At 36.0% G+C, this 19,028-nt stretch overlaps 2 protein-coding genes across 5 annotated transcripts; one reads left to right on the top strand and one right to left on the bottom strand.

Annotated features, from left to right (window-relative positions):
• Window positions 1-92: 92 nt before the first annotated feature.
• LOC107797282 (pathogenesis-related homeodomain protein) lies at window positions 93-7,741 on the top strand. Of its 4 annotated transcripts, none has more exons than XM_016620152.2 (12): window positions 93-354; window positions 1,256-1,329; window positions 1,521-2,000; window positions 3,820-3,985; window positions 4,259-4,382; window positions 4,484-4,596; window positions 4,702-5,061; window positions 5,149-5,385; window positions 5,478-5,567; window positions 5,893-5,943; window positions 6,269-6,505; window positions 7,178-7,741. In XM_016620152.2, exons 3-12 carry the CDS (start codon window positions 1,549-1,551, stop codon window positions 7,448-7,450), a joined length of 2,103 nt encoding a protein of 700 aa, XP_016475638.1. In that variant the 5' UTR covers window positions 93-354; window positions 1,256-1,329; window positions 1,521-1,548; the 3' UTR covers window positions 7,451-7,741. The 4 variants fall into 4 exon arrangements, with proteins under 4 accessions (XP_016475638.1, XP_016475636.1, XP_075092813.1 ...); XM_016620150.2 differs by having other exon boundaries at window positions 6,266-6,505; XM_075236712.1 differs by lacking the exon at window positions 1,256-1,329 and having other exon boundaries at window positions 103-354.
• Window positions 7,742-9,912: 2,171 nt separating this feature from the next.
• LOC107797283 (basic transcription factor 3) lies at window positions 9,913-12,459 on the bottom strand. The gene is made up of 6 exons (XM_016620153.2): window positions 12,339-12,459; window positions 11,361-11,428; window positions 10,829-10,977; window positions 10,687-10,743; window positions 10,343-10,381; window positions 9,913-10,246 (listed from the first exon to the last, which is right to left on the bottom strand). The coding sequence occupies exons 2-6, from the start codon at window positions 11,426-11,428 to the stop codon at window positions 10,065-10,067; spliced, it is 495 nt and encodes a 164-aa protein (XP_016475639.1). The 5' UTR covers window positions 12,339-12,459; the 3' UTR covers window positions 9,913-10,064.
• Window positions 12,460-19,028: the final 6,569 nt, after the last annotated feature.

The raw sequence follows: 19,028 nt of genomic DNA, 5'->3' as shown, positions 1-19,028 counted from the left end.
GACGAGATATAATAATGATAAATGTGGTAATAAAAATTACCAAACCAAACATGAAACTCATCAATACTTAGAAGTGATTAAAGAAAAGAAACAAACAGAAACGGTAGGCATATCAAGTTACTGAAGATTATTAAGTAGTAGTACTATATATGAACAATAAATCATGTATTGTTATTCCTATTATTCATTATGATTGAGTAATTAGAAGCACTTAAGCAATAAGTACTTCCTTAATCCAAATTCTCAAAGAGCAAGAAGGTAGAATTGTGCATTCAAAAAGACTAGTAAGATACTTAACCGTCCGTTTGATGAATCTCTGCTACTCTCAAGATCTTTCTTTTCCTCCATTATAAGGTAAACCCATTTGGTTTCTCCATCTTTTTAAGGATACCCATTTGATTAATTATGTAAAGTTTGAATCTTTTACTGTTGTAAGTAAGTTTTTGTTGGTTTATTTGAGAATTCTTGGTAAAGTTTTGAGTCTTTTGTGCCTAGTTGGGGTTGGGAACTGATTGATCATGAGTTGAAATTTGGATTTTTTGCTGTGTAAATGTGTGTGTTTAGTGGTTTCTTTGAGAATTCTTGGTTAATTATTTTATGGGTATTTGTAAAGTTTTCACCTTTTGTTATTACACTAAGTGATACATGAATCATTGTTGTAAGTTTTTTTTTGTGTTTCTTGAATACATTGAGCTTTGCTGGTTGTGCATAGAGTGACTTGAATTGGGGTTTATTTGGGGGAAGATTTAATGAAAGATTGGATCCTGATTGAGAGTTTGATTTATTAGATTGATGATTTCTATTTGATGAAAGCCAATACCCCATTTCAACTTTTTCCCCAATTAATCAATTGAAACTGTATATCAGAGGAAAAGAATTAGAAAAACACAAGTCCATTGTCGAACAGTCGTTATCCATTGGCATGTTACATTGTCTGATAACTTTCAGTACAGTTCTCTGGTGTCTCAAAACCCAATCTGATCCAAGAGTAAACTAGTTTTACTTTAATAGTAAGTATGTACTATTTGTTTTCAAGAAGGTTGCTTCTTTTCGTGGATATCTCAATTAGCATAATTCACTTTTCTTCATTAGCTGGGTCTTGATACTTGTCAATGTTTAGATCGTAGAGGTTACTCTTGTGTATATATTGGTATTTGCTCAGATGTCTTGCTTATTCTTTATCATGCTTCATTGACAGCTTCAGTCGAGGAAAGTAAACAATTTTAACATAGATGAAATTTCTTGCCTGTAACAGAAAAGATTCTCATGGAGATGAACATCCACATTTTAGGCTCTTCAGATTTGTGTACTTAGTCTCCTAATTGATAGGTATACTGCACTCATGCTTCTCAGTTAACTAAGAGTTACTATGCCTGTACGCAGTTTTTCTTTCTTTCTTTCTTTCTTTCTTTTTTCTCTTCTTCTTTTCTGTGAATAATGAAACTAAACTTACAATTTTCATACTGCCTTGTCGCGTTGTCTTAGAGTTCATTGATCACTGATTCCTCTTGTCCATGCAGGACTTTTCATGTCAAGCAACAAACTATTATGGCTGGGAAAACAAACAAAGATATGCACAAAACGGTTGCAAACTTGTCACAAGTAAAAGATGCATTGAGAAGATTAGACAAAAAGAGATCAAAGCTGAAATCAAAATCTCACGGGAGGGCTGCTCGTGCATCTTCATCAAAGAGAACAGTTGCTGGTGAAGGTAAGAGAAAGGAAATTCCGCAAAAAGCTAAATCGTCAAAGAAGCAGTCTAAATTGAGCTGTCGAGGAGAAGAGCTTCAAGCTTGCAACTCAAAAGTCAACTTAAAACATGAAAACGTGGATACCGGGTCTGAGAAGTTAAAGAGAAGGAGAAGGAAAAAGAGAAAACATAATGCAGATCCCGATGATGTTTCACGTTTACAAAGGAGGACGAGATACCTCTTGATTAAGATGAAGCTAGAGCAGAACCTTATTGATGCTTATTCTGCAGAAGGCTGGAAAGGTCAGAGGTGCGTGCCTTATCCCTCTTATCTACATAGACGGATTTACTTGCCTAGAGACTCTATACCGAGTATCTGAACTGTTTTGGTCCTCAAATGGTAAGAAACAAATTGCAAAAGTAAAAATGTTTGTGTCCGCTTGGTCGAAGGTGTGATAAATATGCATGTTTGATGGATTTGTTTCCTCGTTAACCATTAACTAAAAAGTTTCAACTTTTTTGCTTTAAGCTTTTAGTTGAATGCTCTAATCCAATAAGCCTTTTTAGGTAATTTTTGAAACTTGTCTTGTGCTCTAAAAGAATGAGAAATTGAGGAACTTGAAATATTTGGCGCTAAAGATATTCAACATTCCTTTGCTGTTAAATCTTAATGGTGCTGGGCAGTTGCTTCAACCGGTTGACTAACTGATATACTGAAGGGTATAAAGTTATTATGCAAATATCACTATCTGCTCTTTAAGTTAGAGTGTGGTATTGGGAGGACTGCTTCTAGTAAGAGGTTTAGCAGAAAGAAAATTTCAGCCCATTGTTAATGAGGGACTCCATGTTGTTCATAATAGCTCATGTAGTTTGCTCTGCTTCAAACGGAATATCCTGGTTCAACTTCTGTATGGTTTTTAACATTGCAAGTTGAAAAGATGTACCATTTTGATATTAAATTGGAAAAGAAATTGGATCGACCTTCTATTTTAGATATTAATGTATAGTTAGTTCAAATAGCGGGAAAGATTATCCTGTTTGAGTTTTGAGTTGCAAGATATTAGAAGACAAATGTATTAAGTGTTTCAACAACAGAAACCTGACTAGTTGGTATCTCCTTTATAAATTCTTTGCTTCCATTATGTTCTTATTCACTAAGTTTGGATAGGTTTCAAGAGATTGTAGGTCTTGAGGCAATTTTCCTCAAGTAGTTTTAGATCTATCTCGTACCTTTTCAGCATTTTCAATCATTATAGTGTCACATCTCTTAGCTTGTGCATTTTAGAGGTCTGCGTATGACATGGCCAAACCATCTCATGCCACTTTCTCTGAAGTTAGCCTTTATGTGTGATACTAGCACCTTTGACAGACGTAATTATTTCTAATCTTCTCTACTGCTTCAGTCATTTACCCAAACCACACGTAGCTCCTCTCTCTCGCACTCCATTTATGGTATATAGAGAGAGAGAGAGAGAGAGATAGAGAGATCTATTTGGATTTCCATCCAAGGCCAAATGGGTCTTGAACATTGTATATGATTTTTCTTTAATGTTTCTTTATTTTTGATCATTCATTGCTAATGATGATATTGATGCTGAAAAAGAGTAAGTTCAATCGAAAAAGGAAAATAGTGAGTAAGATCCGTTATGTGGTTTGAGAAATAAAAGACGATATGCATCAAATTTGAGATTGGAATAATGAGGGAAATATTAGATTGATTACTTCTAATATACGATGCTACACACAAGTTGGACCGGACACCACCATTATAAATAAAAAAATAGTAAAGATCTAAAACATTAATATGGATCTGAGCATCAGCGATGCCTTCGTATATGACAAGAGAAAACACGATATAATTTTTTTCCAGTCCAGAAGATGTATTTATGTCTTAAACTAGGGTAACAATTTCCATGCCCATCATTTTCTGACCTGCAATCCGAATATTGTTTGACTCCACAAGTGACTACCCCAAAATTAAACCTCTGACAGTAGAATCAGCAGAATGAAAGGATCAATTACACTCAGTGTCCACTTTAGACATATTCAATTTGTAAATGCTAGTATAACTTTTTGCTTTCAAGTGAGCAGCTCATGTGACAAGTGACAGCTTTCGGTTTTTCATTCAGCCGAGAAAAAATTAGGCCAGAAAGAGAATTACAAAGAGCGAAGAAACAAATATTAAAATGCAAGCTTGGAATAAGGGAGATAGTTCACCGTCTGGATTTGCTTAGCTCTCCCGGGCAGATCGAGGATTCTGCTATTGCTCCTGATGGATCTGTCCATCATGAACATGTAAGCATCCTTTCACAATACGTTTTTGTCTTCGACTGTTAATTAACTCTTGCGTGTCACCCAGTACCATGAGTGGCTGATTCTCTTTTCTATTTGTTATTACACTTCATTTCATGTTTTTGCTTGTGCATACTTATGTTTGCACAACTTCCCTTTTTCCCTACCCTCTTACAAACTTATAGCAGCATCAAAGCTGAAATAGGGGGAAAATGCATAAATAGACAGATAATCAAACTTGGTACAGAATTTAGATTTTTCCTGCTTTATTTTCAGATTATCTGTGCCAAATGCAAATTGCAAGAGGCATTCCCTGACAATGATATCATACTTTGTGATGGTACATGCAACTGCGCGTTCCATCAGAAGTGTCTTGATCCTCCACTATCAACAGAAAATAGTAAGTTCGCTTGAATATGTGTTTTTATTGCTCCTTTTTCTTCCACTGCTTATGCAGAGCAGCGTGTTACGTCTAAATTTGTAACTTCTGTTAACTTGCAGTACCGCCAGATGATGAAGGCTGGTTTTGCAAATTTTGCAAATGTAAGATGGAAATAATAGACGCAACAAATGCTCATATCGGCACCCACTTTGCTATGGATAGTAATTGGGAGGTTGGCTAATACATTGTTGTACTCTTCATAAAATCATCTTTCACCCCTCCAAGAAATATCTATTGATCAGTATTTAATGATTATGTATCTATTCGATTAATATAGGATATCTTTAAGGAAGAAGCTCTTCTGCCCGAAGGTGGGGAATCCCTGTTATGCCCAGAACAAGACTGGCCATCTGATGACTCTGAAGATGATGACTATGATCCCGAAAAAATTGCTTATAGTCATAGTAGTACTGACAGCTTTGAGAGTGGTTCTTCCAGTGAAGCAAGCAGTGCAAGCATGTTGGGATCACTTGAGGATGAATTGTTAGCCTTAACAGGAAAGCCAGAAGACGGAAGCAGTGGAAAAGATTATCTTTCTGAACAGATTGCTGGGTTAGATTATGAGGAGATGACTGACTTTGAAGTTCTATCTGGGCCCCGACAGAGAAAAGCTGTTGATTATATCAAATTAAATGATGTGAGTACATTAGTGTCCATAAGTTGCTATTTAACTTTCTACTGCATGCTGTTAGCGAGAAACCATTGATGCTCTTATGTGGCACAGGAAATGTTTGGAAAGCATGCTCCTGCAATCGAGCAAAATAGTGAAGACGAAGATTGGGGTCCAGGTAAAAGAAAGCGTAGAAGAAAGGAGTCTGAATCAGATGCTGCAAGCACCCTTATAACCCTTTTAGAAAGTGAGAAAAATTGTCCTGAAAAAAGAGCGGATGATGAGGAAAAAGAGTCTTTTGATAAACCAGCGAAGAGAGCAATATTCAGGATTCCTCCTGATGCGGTCGAGGTAGATATGCGTCTTTGCATTATTTGCTGTTACATCAAAGAGTATCATCTTTTACACTATTCTAACCGTTCAATACTTCTGATCTTTACCAGGAACTTCGCCGTGCATTTGCTGAGAATGAACTTCCATCTAAAGAAATGAGGGAGAACCTCTCCAAGCAGCTAGGACTTGAATCGGAGAAGGTAATGATAATATTAGTTTGTTGATAAACACCTGGAAGTTTAATTCCTGTAGTACTGTAGTCTTCCATTATTATTAAAGCTAACGTTTGAAGCCAAAACTGTTAGAAATTGGCAACTTAATTGGTCAATAATCCACGAAGTTTAATGTGTTACTCTAGCAACTGATATTGTTACATGTTCGGGGTATAAATTGAATGTTCGAAAGCCTAAACCTTAAGGCCTGATGAGATGTCTGTTGAGGGATAGGTTGGTGGAAGCTACTTTAAACTATTAGCTTTATATTTTGTTGCCGTTTGCTTATTTGTCTTTTTCATGCTATTTCTAGGTTAACAAATGGTTCAAGAATGCACGGTATATGGCTCTTAAAGCTCGAAAGGTAAGGATTGAGCTAAAGTTACAGGTGTCCGTCAATTTTAGTCCTTAAGTTACCCAGAGCCTCTTCCGATTCTCCTTGATGATCCGTACTTCAATTTTAGTCCTTAAGTTTCTCAGAGCCTTCTCCATCTTTTTTCTTGCCATTTCTGCTTTTGTCATGACTATGATGATCATTACATTACCTTTGGCATTATCATTTTATCAGTTACTTTTCTGTTCTTTTACGGGCTACTTTATGAACTCTAAACTTCAGGGGCTGACGTACATTTGGCCCAGAGCTGAATATTTCTGTTCTGAAGTCCTTTTACATTCATGGGTATCAGCAGGTTGAGAGTGCAGAACCGTGCCAAGTTACTAGTCCTACAACATCAGAAGGATGTGTATATGAGACTGTAAAGGATAAACCTGCAGATCAGATTTCGTCAAGGGATGAAGAAGAAAATGCAGCCCATGCATGTAACCTTGAGAGATCACCTAATGAAGAAACTGCCAACTTGATGATCAGTACTTCCAAGAAAAAGCATGGCAAAAAAGCCGTAAAACCATCAATTGACAAATTAGAGGTACATTTTATCGGAGAACCCATGTGCAGTTCTATTTGGTGTCTTCTACATTAATAAATATATGCTATAGCATATTGGATGACTGATTTCTATTCTGAAGTATAAGAAAATAGTCTTTGCCTGCGCTTCATTTCTTAGCTCGGGATCATATTCTCTCTAGAGAAAGTTATCATGTGGGTTTAACTATCAGAAAAAGAAAATTATTTAAAAGAATAATTAAAAGGAAATTAACAAAGGCAAAAGAGTATTAGGAAAGAAAATAGCTTATCATCTGGGTGAGAAGATACTTTTTGCCGGTTAGAGGATCGTGACCATGACTGAAGTGACATGTACTACAGGTTTTCAAAAAATAATGAATGCAAATTTAGCTGCAGAAATAGGCAACCAATCTATGAACGCAATCGTGGAAACCCTCCCGTTTTTATCTCAATGCATGCTATTTCAAGCACAATTTGCTTGCTATTTCCTATTTCAAAATTCAAACTTTTTCAGTTTTCGTAGAAGTTTATACAAGTAGCATTTCCCGTATTCCTTTCTTAGTTATTGTTCAATGTGTACTCTAGTTGAAAAAACAGATTTATTTCCCATTTTAGTCATTTTTCACTTGAGAAGTCTATTTGAAAGGCCGAGGTACGTTATATTTGTGTTCTAAGAATTTTCTGTTCCAAGCAGACAACTGTAGAATTTGGCGATGATGTGAGCTTGAAACTACTGAGAGAGAGAGCAAAAAAGGAAAGGAGAAAACTCAATTCCAAGGAAAGGGAAAGAATCCAAGAAGCTGAAGCTGAGATGCAGAAGCTTTGCGGAATCAAGGACAAAATAGCGAGACTACAGGACATTTTACTAAGGCTTCCAAATCGCAGATATAGAAGAGCAGATGCTTCACGTGTAGATGAATCTTCGGTTATCTTTGTACCTGTTGCAGAATTACAGGAGAAAAGGTGATTTTTCACATCCTTTTCTTTTGACAAATCAACAAATGACAAACAAGGAGGTTATTCCAGGCAAATATAGAAGCATAATTCTTCTTTTTAGCATATACATGTACAGTTTTCAATTTTTCGTAGGACTTATGATTAAATAGTGTACAAGATGGTAACTTTTTTTAGTAGATCAATTCCAGTTACATGAATAGGTAACCGGGGCATTTGTTTTTCGGTGCTTAACCTTCAAAATGTGGCATGAGGATCTTGAGAGAAGTTTCACATAATGTTTCCTGCAATATTAAATTTTGAATGCGATGTGTTGTCTCGGATGCAAGTGCGCAATGGTGCATGCTTGTTTGTTTTGCAATATATTTTGTTCTCTACTTTGGAGTTCTGGCTTATTGACTTTTACAAATCTGCCTTACTTATTGAGTTGCATTAGAACTTTGTTATATGATATTTCTCTGAAAGGAAATGTATAAAAGGCATTTTCCATTTGATAAATGATGATGCGCAGACTCATTTGCACGCTCATCGTCTATTTCATTAGGCTACCCACCTGTCTTAGATAAATGAGAAGAAATCATCTAACGTTTGGTACCCGCACTAAGAATTGAACCCTGATTTTTCATAACTATCATCCAACTACCTCTCACTATTCGCATGTATAGGTAACTCCTATCCACTTTGGTTTATAACCTGATTGGCTTTTTACATTGCTTGTATTTGGACCGTGATTTTTCATAACTTTCAATTCATTTCATTGACTGGTAGGTCACCTTATTAATGCTTAGACCGCTAGGCCACACCCTAAAGCAAAACGCGTAGTAGCCTAACAATTGAGGCATATTACGTTCTACTCGCTTCATCTTGTTTTCTGGTTACACCAACACCAATACCTTATGACAGCACGCAGTTACTGTTTTGTTACTTGTTGCTCTATTTGGGAACACATTGCTTCTCCGGTCATTGGGAACCAGCTCTTGATTTGTGATTCTCATTCTTAATGTAGATAAATGTTGTGTACATAAAAGAGAGGCTATTCTTCTTTCTGACTCACTAGACAGTTTGATATGAAAGAATGATTCACTGTCAGTGAGAATTATTTTCTGACCACTTGAATCGATGACAAATTGGAACATTACTCCATCTATTTTTTATGTCGTCTGTGAAGTCCGCACTGTCCACCCTTCATGCCTCTGCTATTGAATCGTTGACAAATGTTGAGTGAACATATGTACAACACAGACATGATTTATCCATTCGGCAAAATTTGTAAACAATTCAACAAGATAGGCAGAATGAAGATAATATCAAGTTTTGTTTGTCTTGCAAAACTTGTGAAAAATTGAACACAAGCAAGATTTTTCCATTCGACAATGATCAACGAGAAAGAGGCTATAAACGAATACACCACAAGATCGAACTGCACTCATGCCTCTCCCGCATTAAGTTGAACCCCCGCCCCTCCCTACCCCCACCCACCCACACGTCATGTACGTAGGTAGGACCCTCATTCTGATTGGTATATCATGAAAATAGAAAGTCATTTGCTAAACTTATGAATAATTAAACAAGATAAATAGAATGAAGATAGTATCAAGGTTTTGCCGTTGTCAACAATTGAACAACACATGCATATGACCAACTATATATACCAAATTTTGTCATTCGGTAGAACTTGTGAACCATTTAACAAACGTGACTGTCCTTCTCCCATTTGTGTTTTGTGCAACGCCAAGGCTATTTTTACAACACCTAAACGCCTCACATCAACTAGTTGCAACTCCCGATTGTACCAACCTCTTTTATATTTTATTTTTCATTTGGATGATTCAATTTGAGCTTATTTTTAAACTTTAGGGAACACATTGACATAATGGTATCCAGTGATTTCTTTCAAATAAGTTGCCAAACATAGGAGCCTGTTTTACAACGCTCACTCAATTCCCAGGATAGTTGCTTTGCATTATCAGCTATAGGTTTCATGGCATATCACTGAGCGCTGAACAATAAATGTGAGATAAAGCATAAACAATTCCAACTTCAAATAGAAAAAGGTGAAGTGCAATAAATTAAAAACCTACCTAACAACAGTTGATGCACCCCTGACAATCCCTTAGACTACCAAAAATCTTGAAGATGTAATGTATACCAAAGATTCATACTGATCTCTATAATTAGTTTGGAATTGAAATGTGTAAAAGAAATCACTAACAAATGTTCTACTTCATTGCAATTGCAACTTAGAAGTTTATAAGTCGTCCGTCGAGAGAGCTGCCCTAGCAATCTGAGAACTATAACTACTCAAACTTCTGTGTTACTAAGCACAGCAAAGAAATCCAGACACAATTAGCATTGGCCTTTTAAAACGAGAAGAAAAATAAGTTCTCCCCACAATTTATCACCCGATGGCTGAGAGGCCAGTAAAGACTAGATAGTACAGATCAACACATACTATTCCCACATAGATGAGTAGACTTTGAAGGGCAAAGTAGCTTACTTAAAAGCATTTAAGGAATTCTTTTGAGATGTGTCGCAAATAGAAATCAAATAGAACACTCAAAAGCTAAAATGTAAAACTGACATCAAAACATTGAAAGTAAGGGATGCCACAAAATTTAACAAAAACTTCAAGAAGTGTGACCCTCCTCGGCAGCACCTTCAAAAGTTTCACCAGCCACGAGATCTGGTACTTCATCATCATCGTCTTCCTGTGCTGCGGCCGCACCTGCAGCCTCACCTGTACCTGCAGCAGCACCCTGCTTCTGGAACTGCTCAGCCAACTTCTTCAAATTCTCCAAATTATCAGGACCTGAAAAATTTGTAATTTTTTGAAAAATCAATATATGTTTAGTTGTTCAAAAGCAGTGGTCATATCTAAACTGCAGTCAAAATAATGACTACATACCCAATTGGTGAATAATTTGAGGAAGGATATCCTGCAATTCTGCAAGAAGAAAGAAATATAGCTTAGAAATTGTCATGCATCATACAAGAAACAAGAATGAGCGCCTTATCACCAATTCCAAGAGTTTTAATACTAATACGTGCTCAAAACATTAAGCAAAAGGAGGTAAACAGTGCAGAAGAGTATATCCTCAAACAACCAAGGACCCTTACATCGGAAAAATCGGTAGAAGAAAATGCTATTTTTTCTTTTGGACATAGTTTATAGAGGTAAGCTGTGGTTTTATTCACAATGTAGCAGCTACCTAGTAAAACCAAAGCATGAGGAAAGAGTAGAACACATACTCTTTGTCTGGGGGGAACCACTAACGACCCATGTGTTTGCAGCAATAGATGCTTGAACTGAAAAGAATTCAAAAAAAAGGTTATTAAAATGGCAAATAACAAATGACTAAACTAATAAGTGAAATATAAATATATTTGATACCTTTGGGGTTAATGAATTGGATAACAACATCCTCCTTGAAAATGTTGACTTCTTCAATAGCAGGAATGGCATTGACACCTATTCTTTTCAAGGTGCTCTGTAGTCTTTTGTCATCGGTTGTAGTTGTTTTGTGAACGGCCTTCTTCTTTCTGCAGAAGAAGCACTCATTAAGCGCTATTTAAAAACATGACAGGACACAAAGAGATACCTTATCATTCTCCTCCTGCTTCCCCTTTTTTTTCTTGATAAGGTGTTGGATGGAGCATTCACAAAGAAATGGTGTAAGCAGAAGGGAAGGCGCAAGGTTAGCGACTATCTCGCTCTTATTTTCCCTTTTTTTAAGATACGAAAGGAGACAATAAGCCCTCCTTTTTTTCTCCTTTCTTTGCTTAAGTTCTGACCTTAATAAAACTGCATAACCTATATCTTTTAAGTTTGCAACAAGACAGACATTCTTTTTTAATACAGTACACTACCCGTTCCCATGTGGTGTAGTTGACTAGTTACAGCAGCTACAGAAAAATAAACAGACCTTCTCATGGTACCCTTTCCACCAGTTCTGACCGAACCGGCCATCTTACGCAGCTTTTCTACATTCATCTGTCCAAGAAAATCACCATAAATCAATATTTCTCAAAAAAAAACAAAATAATGTATTAAAAACTTGCATTTCTATTTCATTAGGCACAGTATATCTGTAACAACCTCCAAGTATAAACTACACTAAACAACAGCCACAAAGTTGAAACTAAAAAAAATACTATAGGAGTCTGAAACACAAGTGTATACATGAGTACTAGAGCTAACAGTAGGTACCAACTAAACAAAAGCAAGACCAGAGAACATCTTAAGTATATCATTACCCCCAAGAACAATACTCTCATATTTAGAGGTAAGCACCAGTTCCCTCAACTATCGCTCTAAACTATGTTATGAATATTTTAAACCATAAATTTGTCACCAACAACCCTTTAATATAGTTCAAGAATATGTAAAATTTAATTAAAATTTAAAAAATAATGTCCAAATTCACTTTACACTTGGAACTGCATTATCTAACAGAAAGAAAAATTTGGCAACGCAAAAATATCCTTATTGTACCATATACACACACTTTTAGTATAGGAGAAAACAGTCAAAGTTCCATAAAGTTTGCAACTGCTCTTATGATTATAGTGTCCAGGCCACCTTACATGCCCGTCGCCTAATTCCACTGGATACCTGGAACCCAGCACAAGGTTGCAACTTTTTCAACAGATTAAGATCCAATAAACATAAACCATAATCCAATCAATAAAACAGATTCATCCAAGCCCATCAATAATATAAATACAAGCTATTCTTCAATAATATTATCCCATTAAAAAAACCATACTAACACAGAATTAGAGATATGTACAAATAAAGATGCATACAAACAAGAATAATTAAGAAAAGCATAAAATTGGAGACCCATTACAGAGATTAGTAGGGTGGGTGGGTGGGGTGGTAGGGGGTACAGAGAGCTAACCTTGAAGAGTGAGCTAAAACCCTAGCAGCAGTGGGAAGCAAAGGGGCTGTAAAATGAAAGACAGATGGAGGGTTTGCTTGGTATCCGATAACTTTATCATGCTATATAATGCGTATGATTTCTGGATTTCCCTTTTTGCCCTTTTCATTTCAAAAGACGTTTGTAAATAGCGCTTAATGATGTTCTTTATGTGATATAATTTATTATTTAGAGAGTTATCCAGACTTATGTTTGGTCGTGACTTTTTTATATGCTTTTTAAATATGTTAAATAATTAATTATTATAATTTATAGTATATTTTTATGTAATTTTAAAATATATATATAACTTTTATTGCACTAAATTTAAAGATTGTATATCCAAATTTTAATTTGGCCCTAAAAATTATGTCGTATGAAGTAAGACAAAGGAAGTACTAGCAAAGAAAGTAGAGGAAATGTGACGGAAAGTAGATTATGTTATAAAATAAAAGTAATGCAGTAAAATGTAAATAAGAAGAGATAGAAAGAAGGGAGAAGTGTTTTCTTCTTTCACTTTGGTGTATTTTTCCATTGCAATTACATGGCCTTTTATAGGCATAAAAAGTAAAGATGATAGACATAAAATAGAAAATTTAATCTTTAAGTTATTCACAACATGGACATCCAATGTAGCATCCAATGTAGTATCCAAAGTAGTATTCAATGTACAAACTATTCATAACACTCCCCCTTGGATGTCCATGTAAGATAATGTGCCTCATTAAAAACTTTAAAAAAAAATATTGGGATGTACATAGTTATTTATAATATGCATTGCTTGCTGCCTCATTAAAAACCTTACCAGGAAAACCCAGTGGGACAAAACCTTGGTTAAGGAAAAGAGTGCAGCGTGTAGTTACTCCCCCTGATGAAAAATCACTTAATGTCTCGAAGACGACGCATTCCAATTTTATATATCAGCTTTTCAAATATTGAGGTTGGTAACGCCTTAGTGAACAGCTCAGCCAAATTATCACTTGAACGAACTTGTTGTACATCTATTTCACCATTCTTTTGAAGATCATGAGTGAAAAAGAATTTCGGTGAAATGTGTTTTGTTCTATCTCCTTTGATATATCCTCATTTCAATTGAGCTATGCATGCAGCATTGTCTTCATACAATATTGTTGGAATATTCTCTTTCGAAGAAAGACCACATGTTTGCTGAATGTGTTGAGTTATAGATCTTAACTAAACGCATTCTCGACTTGCTTCGTGAATGGCTATTATCTCTGCATGATTTGAAGAAGTAGCAACCATAGTTTGTTTTGTCGAACGCCATGATATGGTTGTACCTCCACTTGTAAATAAATAGCCTGTCTGAGATCGACCTTTGTGTGGATCAGACAAATATCCTGCATCTGCATAACCAATCAATGATGGCTTGGATTCATTTGAATAAAATAAATTCATATCAATGGTCCCTTGGAGGTATTTGAATATATGATTAATACTATTCCAGTGTCTTTGTGTTGGCAAAGTACTAAATCTTGCCAATAAGCTTACTGAGAAAGCTATATCTGGTCGGGAATTATTGGCAAGATACATTAATGCCCCAATTGCACTAAGATATGGTACTTCGGCACCAAGAAGCACTTCATTATTTTCATGAGGTCGGAATGGATCTTTCTTTATATCAAGTGATCTCACAACCATCGGGGTACTCAATGGATGTGCTTTATCCATATAGAATCGCTTTAAAATCTTTTCGGTGTATGTTGATTGATGGACAAATATTCCATCTTTCATATACTCAATTTGTAGACCAAGACAAAATTTTGTCTTTCCAAGATCTTTCATTTCAAATTTTTTCTTCAAACAATCTACTATTTTTGGAAGCTCCCCAGGAGTTCCAATGATATTTAAATCATCAACATACACGGCGATTATAACAAATTCAGATCCAGACCTTTTTATAAAGACACAAGGATAATTGGATCATTCTTGTACCCTTCTTTCAACAGGTATTCACTTAGGCGATTGTACCACATACGACCTGATTGTTTCAATCCGTATAAAGATTTCTGAAGCTTTATTGAACAAGTTTCTCGAAAACTTTTATATGCTTCTGGCACTTTAAATCCCTCAGGTACTTTCATAAAAAATTCGTTGTCTAATGATCCATACAAATAGGTTGTAACAACATCCATTAGATGCATATCAAGTTTTTCTTGCACTGCCATATTTATGAGATACCTGAAGGTGATAGCATCCACTACAGGAGAATATGTCTCTATATAATCAATTCGAGGCCTTTGGGAAAACCCTTGTGCCACAAGTCGCGCTTTATATCTAACGACTTCATTTTTATCATTTCGTTTTCGCACAAAAATCCATTTATACCCTACTGGTTTTATGCCTTCAGGTGTTCGAACTATGGGTCCGAAGACTTTACGTTTTCCAAGTGAAGTTAACTCTGCCTGGATAGCGTTTTTCCATCTTAGCCAATCATTTCTCTGTCTACATTCATTGACAGATTTTGGTTCAAGATCCTCATCTTGTTGCATTATTTCAACAGCAACATTATAAGCAAAAATGTTATCGATAACAATATTATTTCGGTTCCATCTTTTTCCGGTTGAGACATAAGTTATTGATATCTCTTCATTTTCATTATTTTCAGGTACCTGGACCTCTCCTATGGTCTTATCATTTGTTACATCTTGGGGCTCTTCTTGAGCCACTACCTCTGTGTTATGTTCACTTTGATCACTTGCTCCTTTTCTTCTTCGAGGATTTTTATCTTTAGAACTGATTGGTCTACCACGTTTCAAGCATGGCTTAGACTCATTTGCTTTAATTAATTGTCCTGCCGGGATATCAACTCGAATTGGAGCATTAGCAGCTGGAATATGTGACTTAGTCACCCTTGGTAGGTCAGTGAATGCATCTGGCAATTGATTTGCAATATTTTGTAAATGAATAATCTTTTGAACCTCTTGTTCACATTGATTTGTTCGAGGATCTAAATGAGACAGTGATAATGCATTCCAATCTATCTTCTTTTTCAGCTGCTTATTTTCTCCCCTAATGTTGGATATACTGATTCATCAAAATGGCAATCAGAAAATCTTGCCGTAAATAAATCTCCAACCATCGGCTCTAGATATTTTATAATAGAAGGAGATTCATATCCAACATATATCCCCAACCTTCTTTGAGGACCCATCTTTGTGCGTTGTGGTGGAGCAATTGGAACATATATCGCACAACCAAAGATCCTAAGATAGGAAATATTTGGCTCCTGACCAAAAGCCAATTGTAATGGGGAGACTTTATGATAACTTGTGGGCCTTATCCGCACAAGTGCTGCTGCGTGCAAAATAGCATGACCCCATACTGAAATGAGAAGTTTTGTTCTCATAAGCATTGGTCTAGCAATTAATTAGAGGCGTTTGATCAATGATTCTGCTAGACCATTTTATGTATGAACATGAGCAACCGGATGCTCAATTGTTATCCCAGTTGAAATACAATAATTATTAAAGGCTTGGGATATAAACTCACCATCATTGTGAGCACGTGATTTTTGCCCTACGAGAACTACTCCCAAAAAAAAATCAAAATAAAATAATTTTCGTTTGTTTGCAATTGTTGTGAATTTTGGGTTATTTTTCTTATATTGTTTGCATTTCGTTCGTGCATGTTTATGTGTTAAATTAATAAAAAGAATACAAAAATGTTTGCATCTGCATTTAGGATTCGATTCTACAATTAGGAGTAATTAAGTTGGTTTTACAAGAACAAAAATCATAAAAATAATGTACGTTGAAGTTTTAACATTTAATGTCCAAATTATGTGATTTTATCGTTAATTGCTATGTAATTGTGTCTTAATTATTATTAAGAGTTAATTAGTACTTTTATAAATTAATTTAGTTCTATAGGTTAATTTAGAATTTTTAGAATTTTAGTTTTATTTTAAGAAAACAAAAAAGAAAAAGAAGCAATGGAAATAAAAGAAGAAGAAAATCGGATTGGGCCTTTTCTTCAATTTTAAACCACAGGCTCAAAGAACCAAACCCCCACCGGGTCGACCCAACCCGGTCCGCCCCATAACCCAAACGAACCCCAACCCCCCTTTTCAATTTTTCATTTTTCATTCCCTAACAACAACAAAAATCCCTAAAAAGAAAGACACCCACCCCACCCCTGTTGCTTTATCTTCTTCGTCGTCTTTCCAGCGGCGACCACCAATAGCCCAACCTCCGCCTCGTCGTCGAAACCAAGCGACCAGTCTGCTTCTGTTATCCCCATAACCATCAGCGAGCAACTCCAGCTCGAACGCCCCTCGACCACTCTTCAGTTGAGCAACTGCCATCTCCATTCCCGTCGACGAACCACCAAACCAGCGACGTGACCAACCAGCCTCACCGTCGACTCCATCAGCTCTCCGACCACAGACGAACGTCCATCTCCAAACCACCACGCCTGAGTTTCATCATCAACTGCTTCACGTCTTCCTCACTTCATCGTTCACCTCCAGCCAAGCCAGCCCGTCGCCAGCTGACCATCGACCACCCTTTTCCGTCGAGCAGCAACGAGCAGCAACATCTCCAAGCCACTGCTGCTCCAGCTCCACTATCACACCAACGACCCATTCGTCGTCTCCCAGTCCTTCTTCATAACCACCCTCCAATCCAAAACGAGACCAGCCATCCGAGGTCGAGCTCAGTCATACGTCAAAGGAGTGCGTCGAGGTTCCGTTCGAGTTTGTATCTGTTAATCAAGCGTCAAAACAGTGTCGTGAACGAAACTGTGTTTCATAGGAAGTTCATCATTGTTCGACGTCGGATCATTAGCATAAAGGTCAGCCATAGCTCGTTCACGGATTTTTTTTGCTTTTTCTTTGGAATTTCGTTTTCACTGTGTGTAACGGAGCAAGAAAGTGCAGTAGTAAAGGTCATATCTCTTACCTCGAATCTATGCTATTCACGGACCTATTTGTGGTTTCGTTTTAATATGTGAGTTCATTTTGATAAAATTTTCAAATGAAGTATCCTACGACATATTCATTGAAATTATATGTGCGTGCGTTTTGACGACTTTCCTACTATTTTGAGTTCAATTGATGATTGTGTTTAGTGATTTGGATCTACTTGTTTGTTCTGCTAAGTTTGTTTTGATATGAATCTGGCTTTGTTGATTTGTCCTAATGTTGTTGATTGGAAGTTAGTTTCATGTGTTCAATTAATCAATTGTTAGGCTTGATTTGGTTATAGTTGATATGGTTTGTAGTACAGATTAAAGGGGATCGGGGTAGGATGGTAATTTCAGTAGTTTCAAGGGTATTTTGGGATTTAAAGTCTTAAAAAATGATTAATTTGAGTGCTTCGTCCACTAAATACTAATAATGTTAAAATAATACATTGTTTAATATAGTGGGAGACAAAATATATAGTAGTGTGGAATAATGGAATTAAATAAAGAAAAGATAAGGGTAGTGGGGAACAAGTGAATTAAAAAGAGCACAAGACATATAGTAGTGGGGAACAAGGCATGCAAGTGTGGGGAACAAAATAACTTCAAACAAGAAGACACTTGATAATGGGTTGCAGGGAATATCATGGAGGGAAATACTTTCTTAATCAGAATGCTCCTAAGAGCTGGAAAGTTAAGAAAGTTTGGATATAAATAAGAGGAGTTTTACACAGTTTAGAAAAAAGATTCTGAAAATCTAAAAAGAGTGTTGGAGAGTTTAAAAAGAGGAAAACAAAAAGAAATATAGGATTTTTTCATTGCATCCGTAGGAGTAACTCGAATTCGGGACAATGAACCTGATTCCTTTTTGAATGCTTAATTGGTTCAGTGGTCTACGAGTTCAGTTTTGGGTTTAATACACGCGTGGTTGAGTCTGTTTGTGGTGATGTTGGTTGTTGCTGTTTAGTCTTTTACAAACTTTTGGGGCTGTTCTATCGAGCTTGTTTGGTTTTCTTTAAATTTTTTTGAGCCTCGAATTTGGTTTGAATTGCTGTTGTTGTTTTGCTGTGTTACTACTGTTGCTGACTGCTCTTTCATCTTCTTGTATTTCCATTATCCAAGTACATGTTCTAAAGCTCTCAAATTTAATGGAAAGGAAGTAAAGAGTTGTTGGAATAGATTTCTGAATTTCTCCTGTTTCTTTGTGTTTAATTTAATGTATAAGCAGTAGTTCACTTGATATCGCATAGTATGTATTAGAATGACTTTGGAATGCATAAACTGGACTGTTGAATCTATTTCTACAAACATGTGAATATCAATTGTAATTAATCTTAGTTTGTGATTACTAGTTATGAAATATAGTGTAGTTAATTCTTTTTCAGTAGTCGTGTAATAGTTTCAAATAGGTTATGCCACAAAACAGGTTCAAATAGTTCATGGAAATCAGCATGTTGGTTTAATAGGGTTAGTTCTGAAATTGCGAGTTCACTTGAGTAAGTAACATCATTTTAAATAGCAATGTGAATAATGTTAGTAACTAATATTCTCAAATGTTAGTGATTGATGTTGGCCTGATGTCAGTTTTTTAGCATTCACGCATTTCTTCGACAAGTCGTAAAAAGAGTTAAAAAATGGCTTTGTATTGCACATAGTTAATTCCAATAGTTCAATTCATCTAATAATGTTAGTTTAAATTAATTAAAGAATAGTTAGTTTGTTTTGATATTACTGGGTGTCAATCTCGTG

The sequence above is a fragment of the Nicotiana tabacum genome, chromosome 18 (assembly GCF_000715075.1).
Source record: "Nicotiana tabacum cultivar K326 chromosome 18, ASM71507v2, whole genome shotgun sequence".
Taxonomy (NCBI): Eukaryota; Viridiplantae; Streptophyta; class Magnoliopsida; order Solanales; family Solanaceae; genus Nicotiana; species Nicotiana tabacum.
The sequence above is the reverse complement of the archived record's forward strand: the minus strand, read 5'-3'. Positions and strand labels throughout refer to the sequence as shown.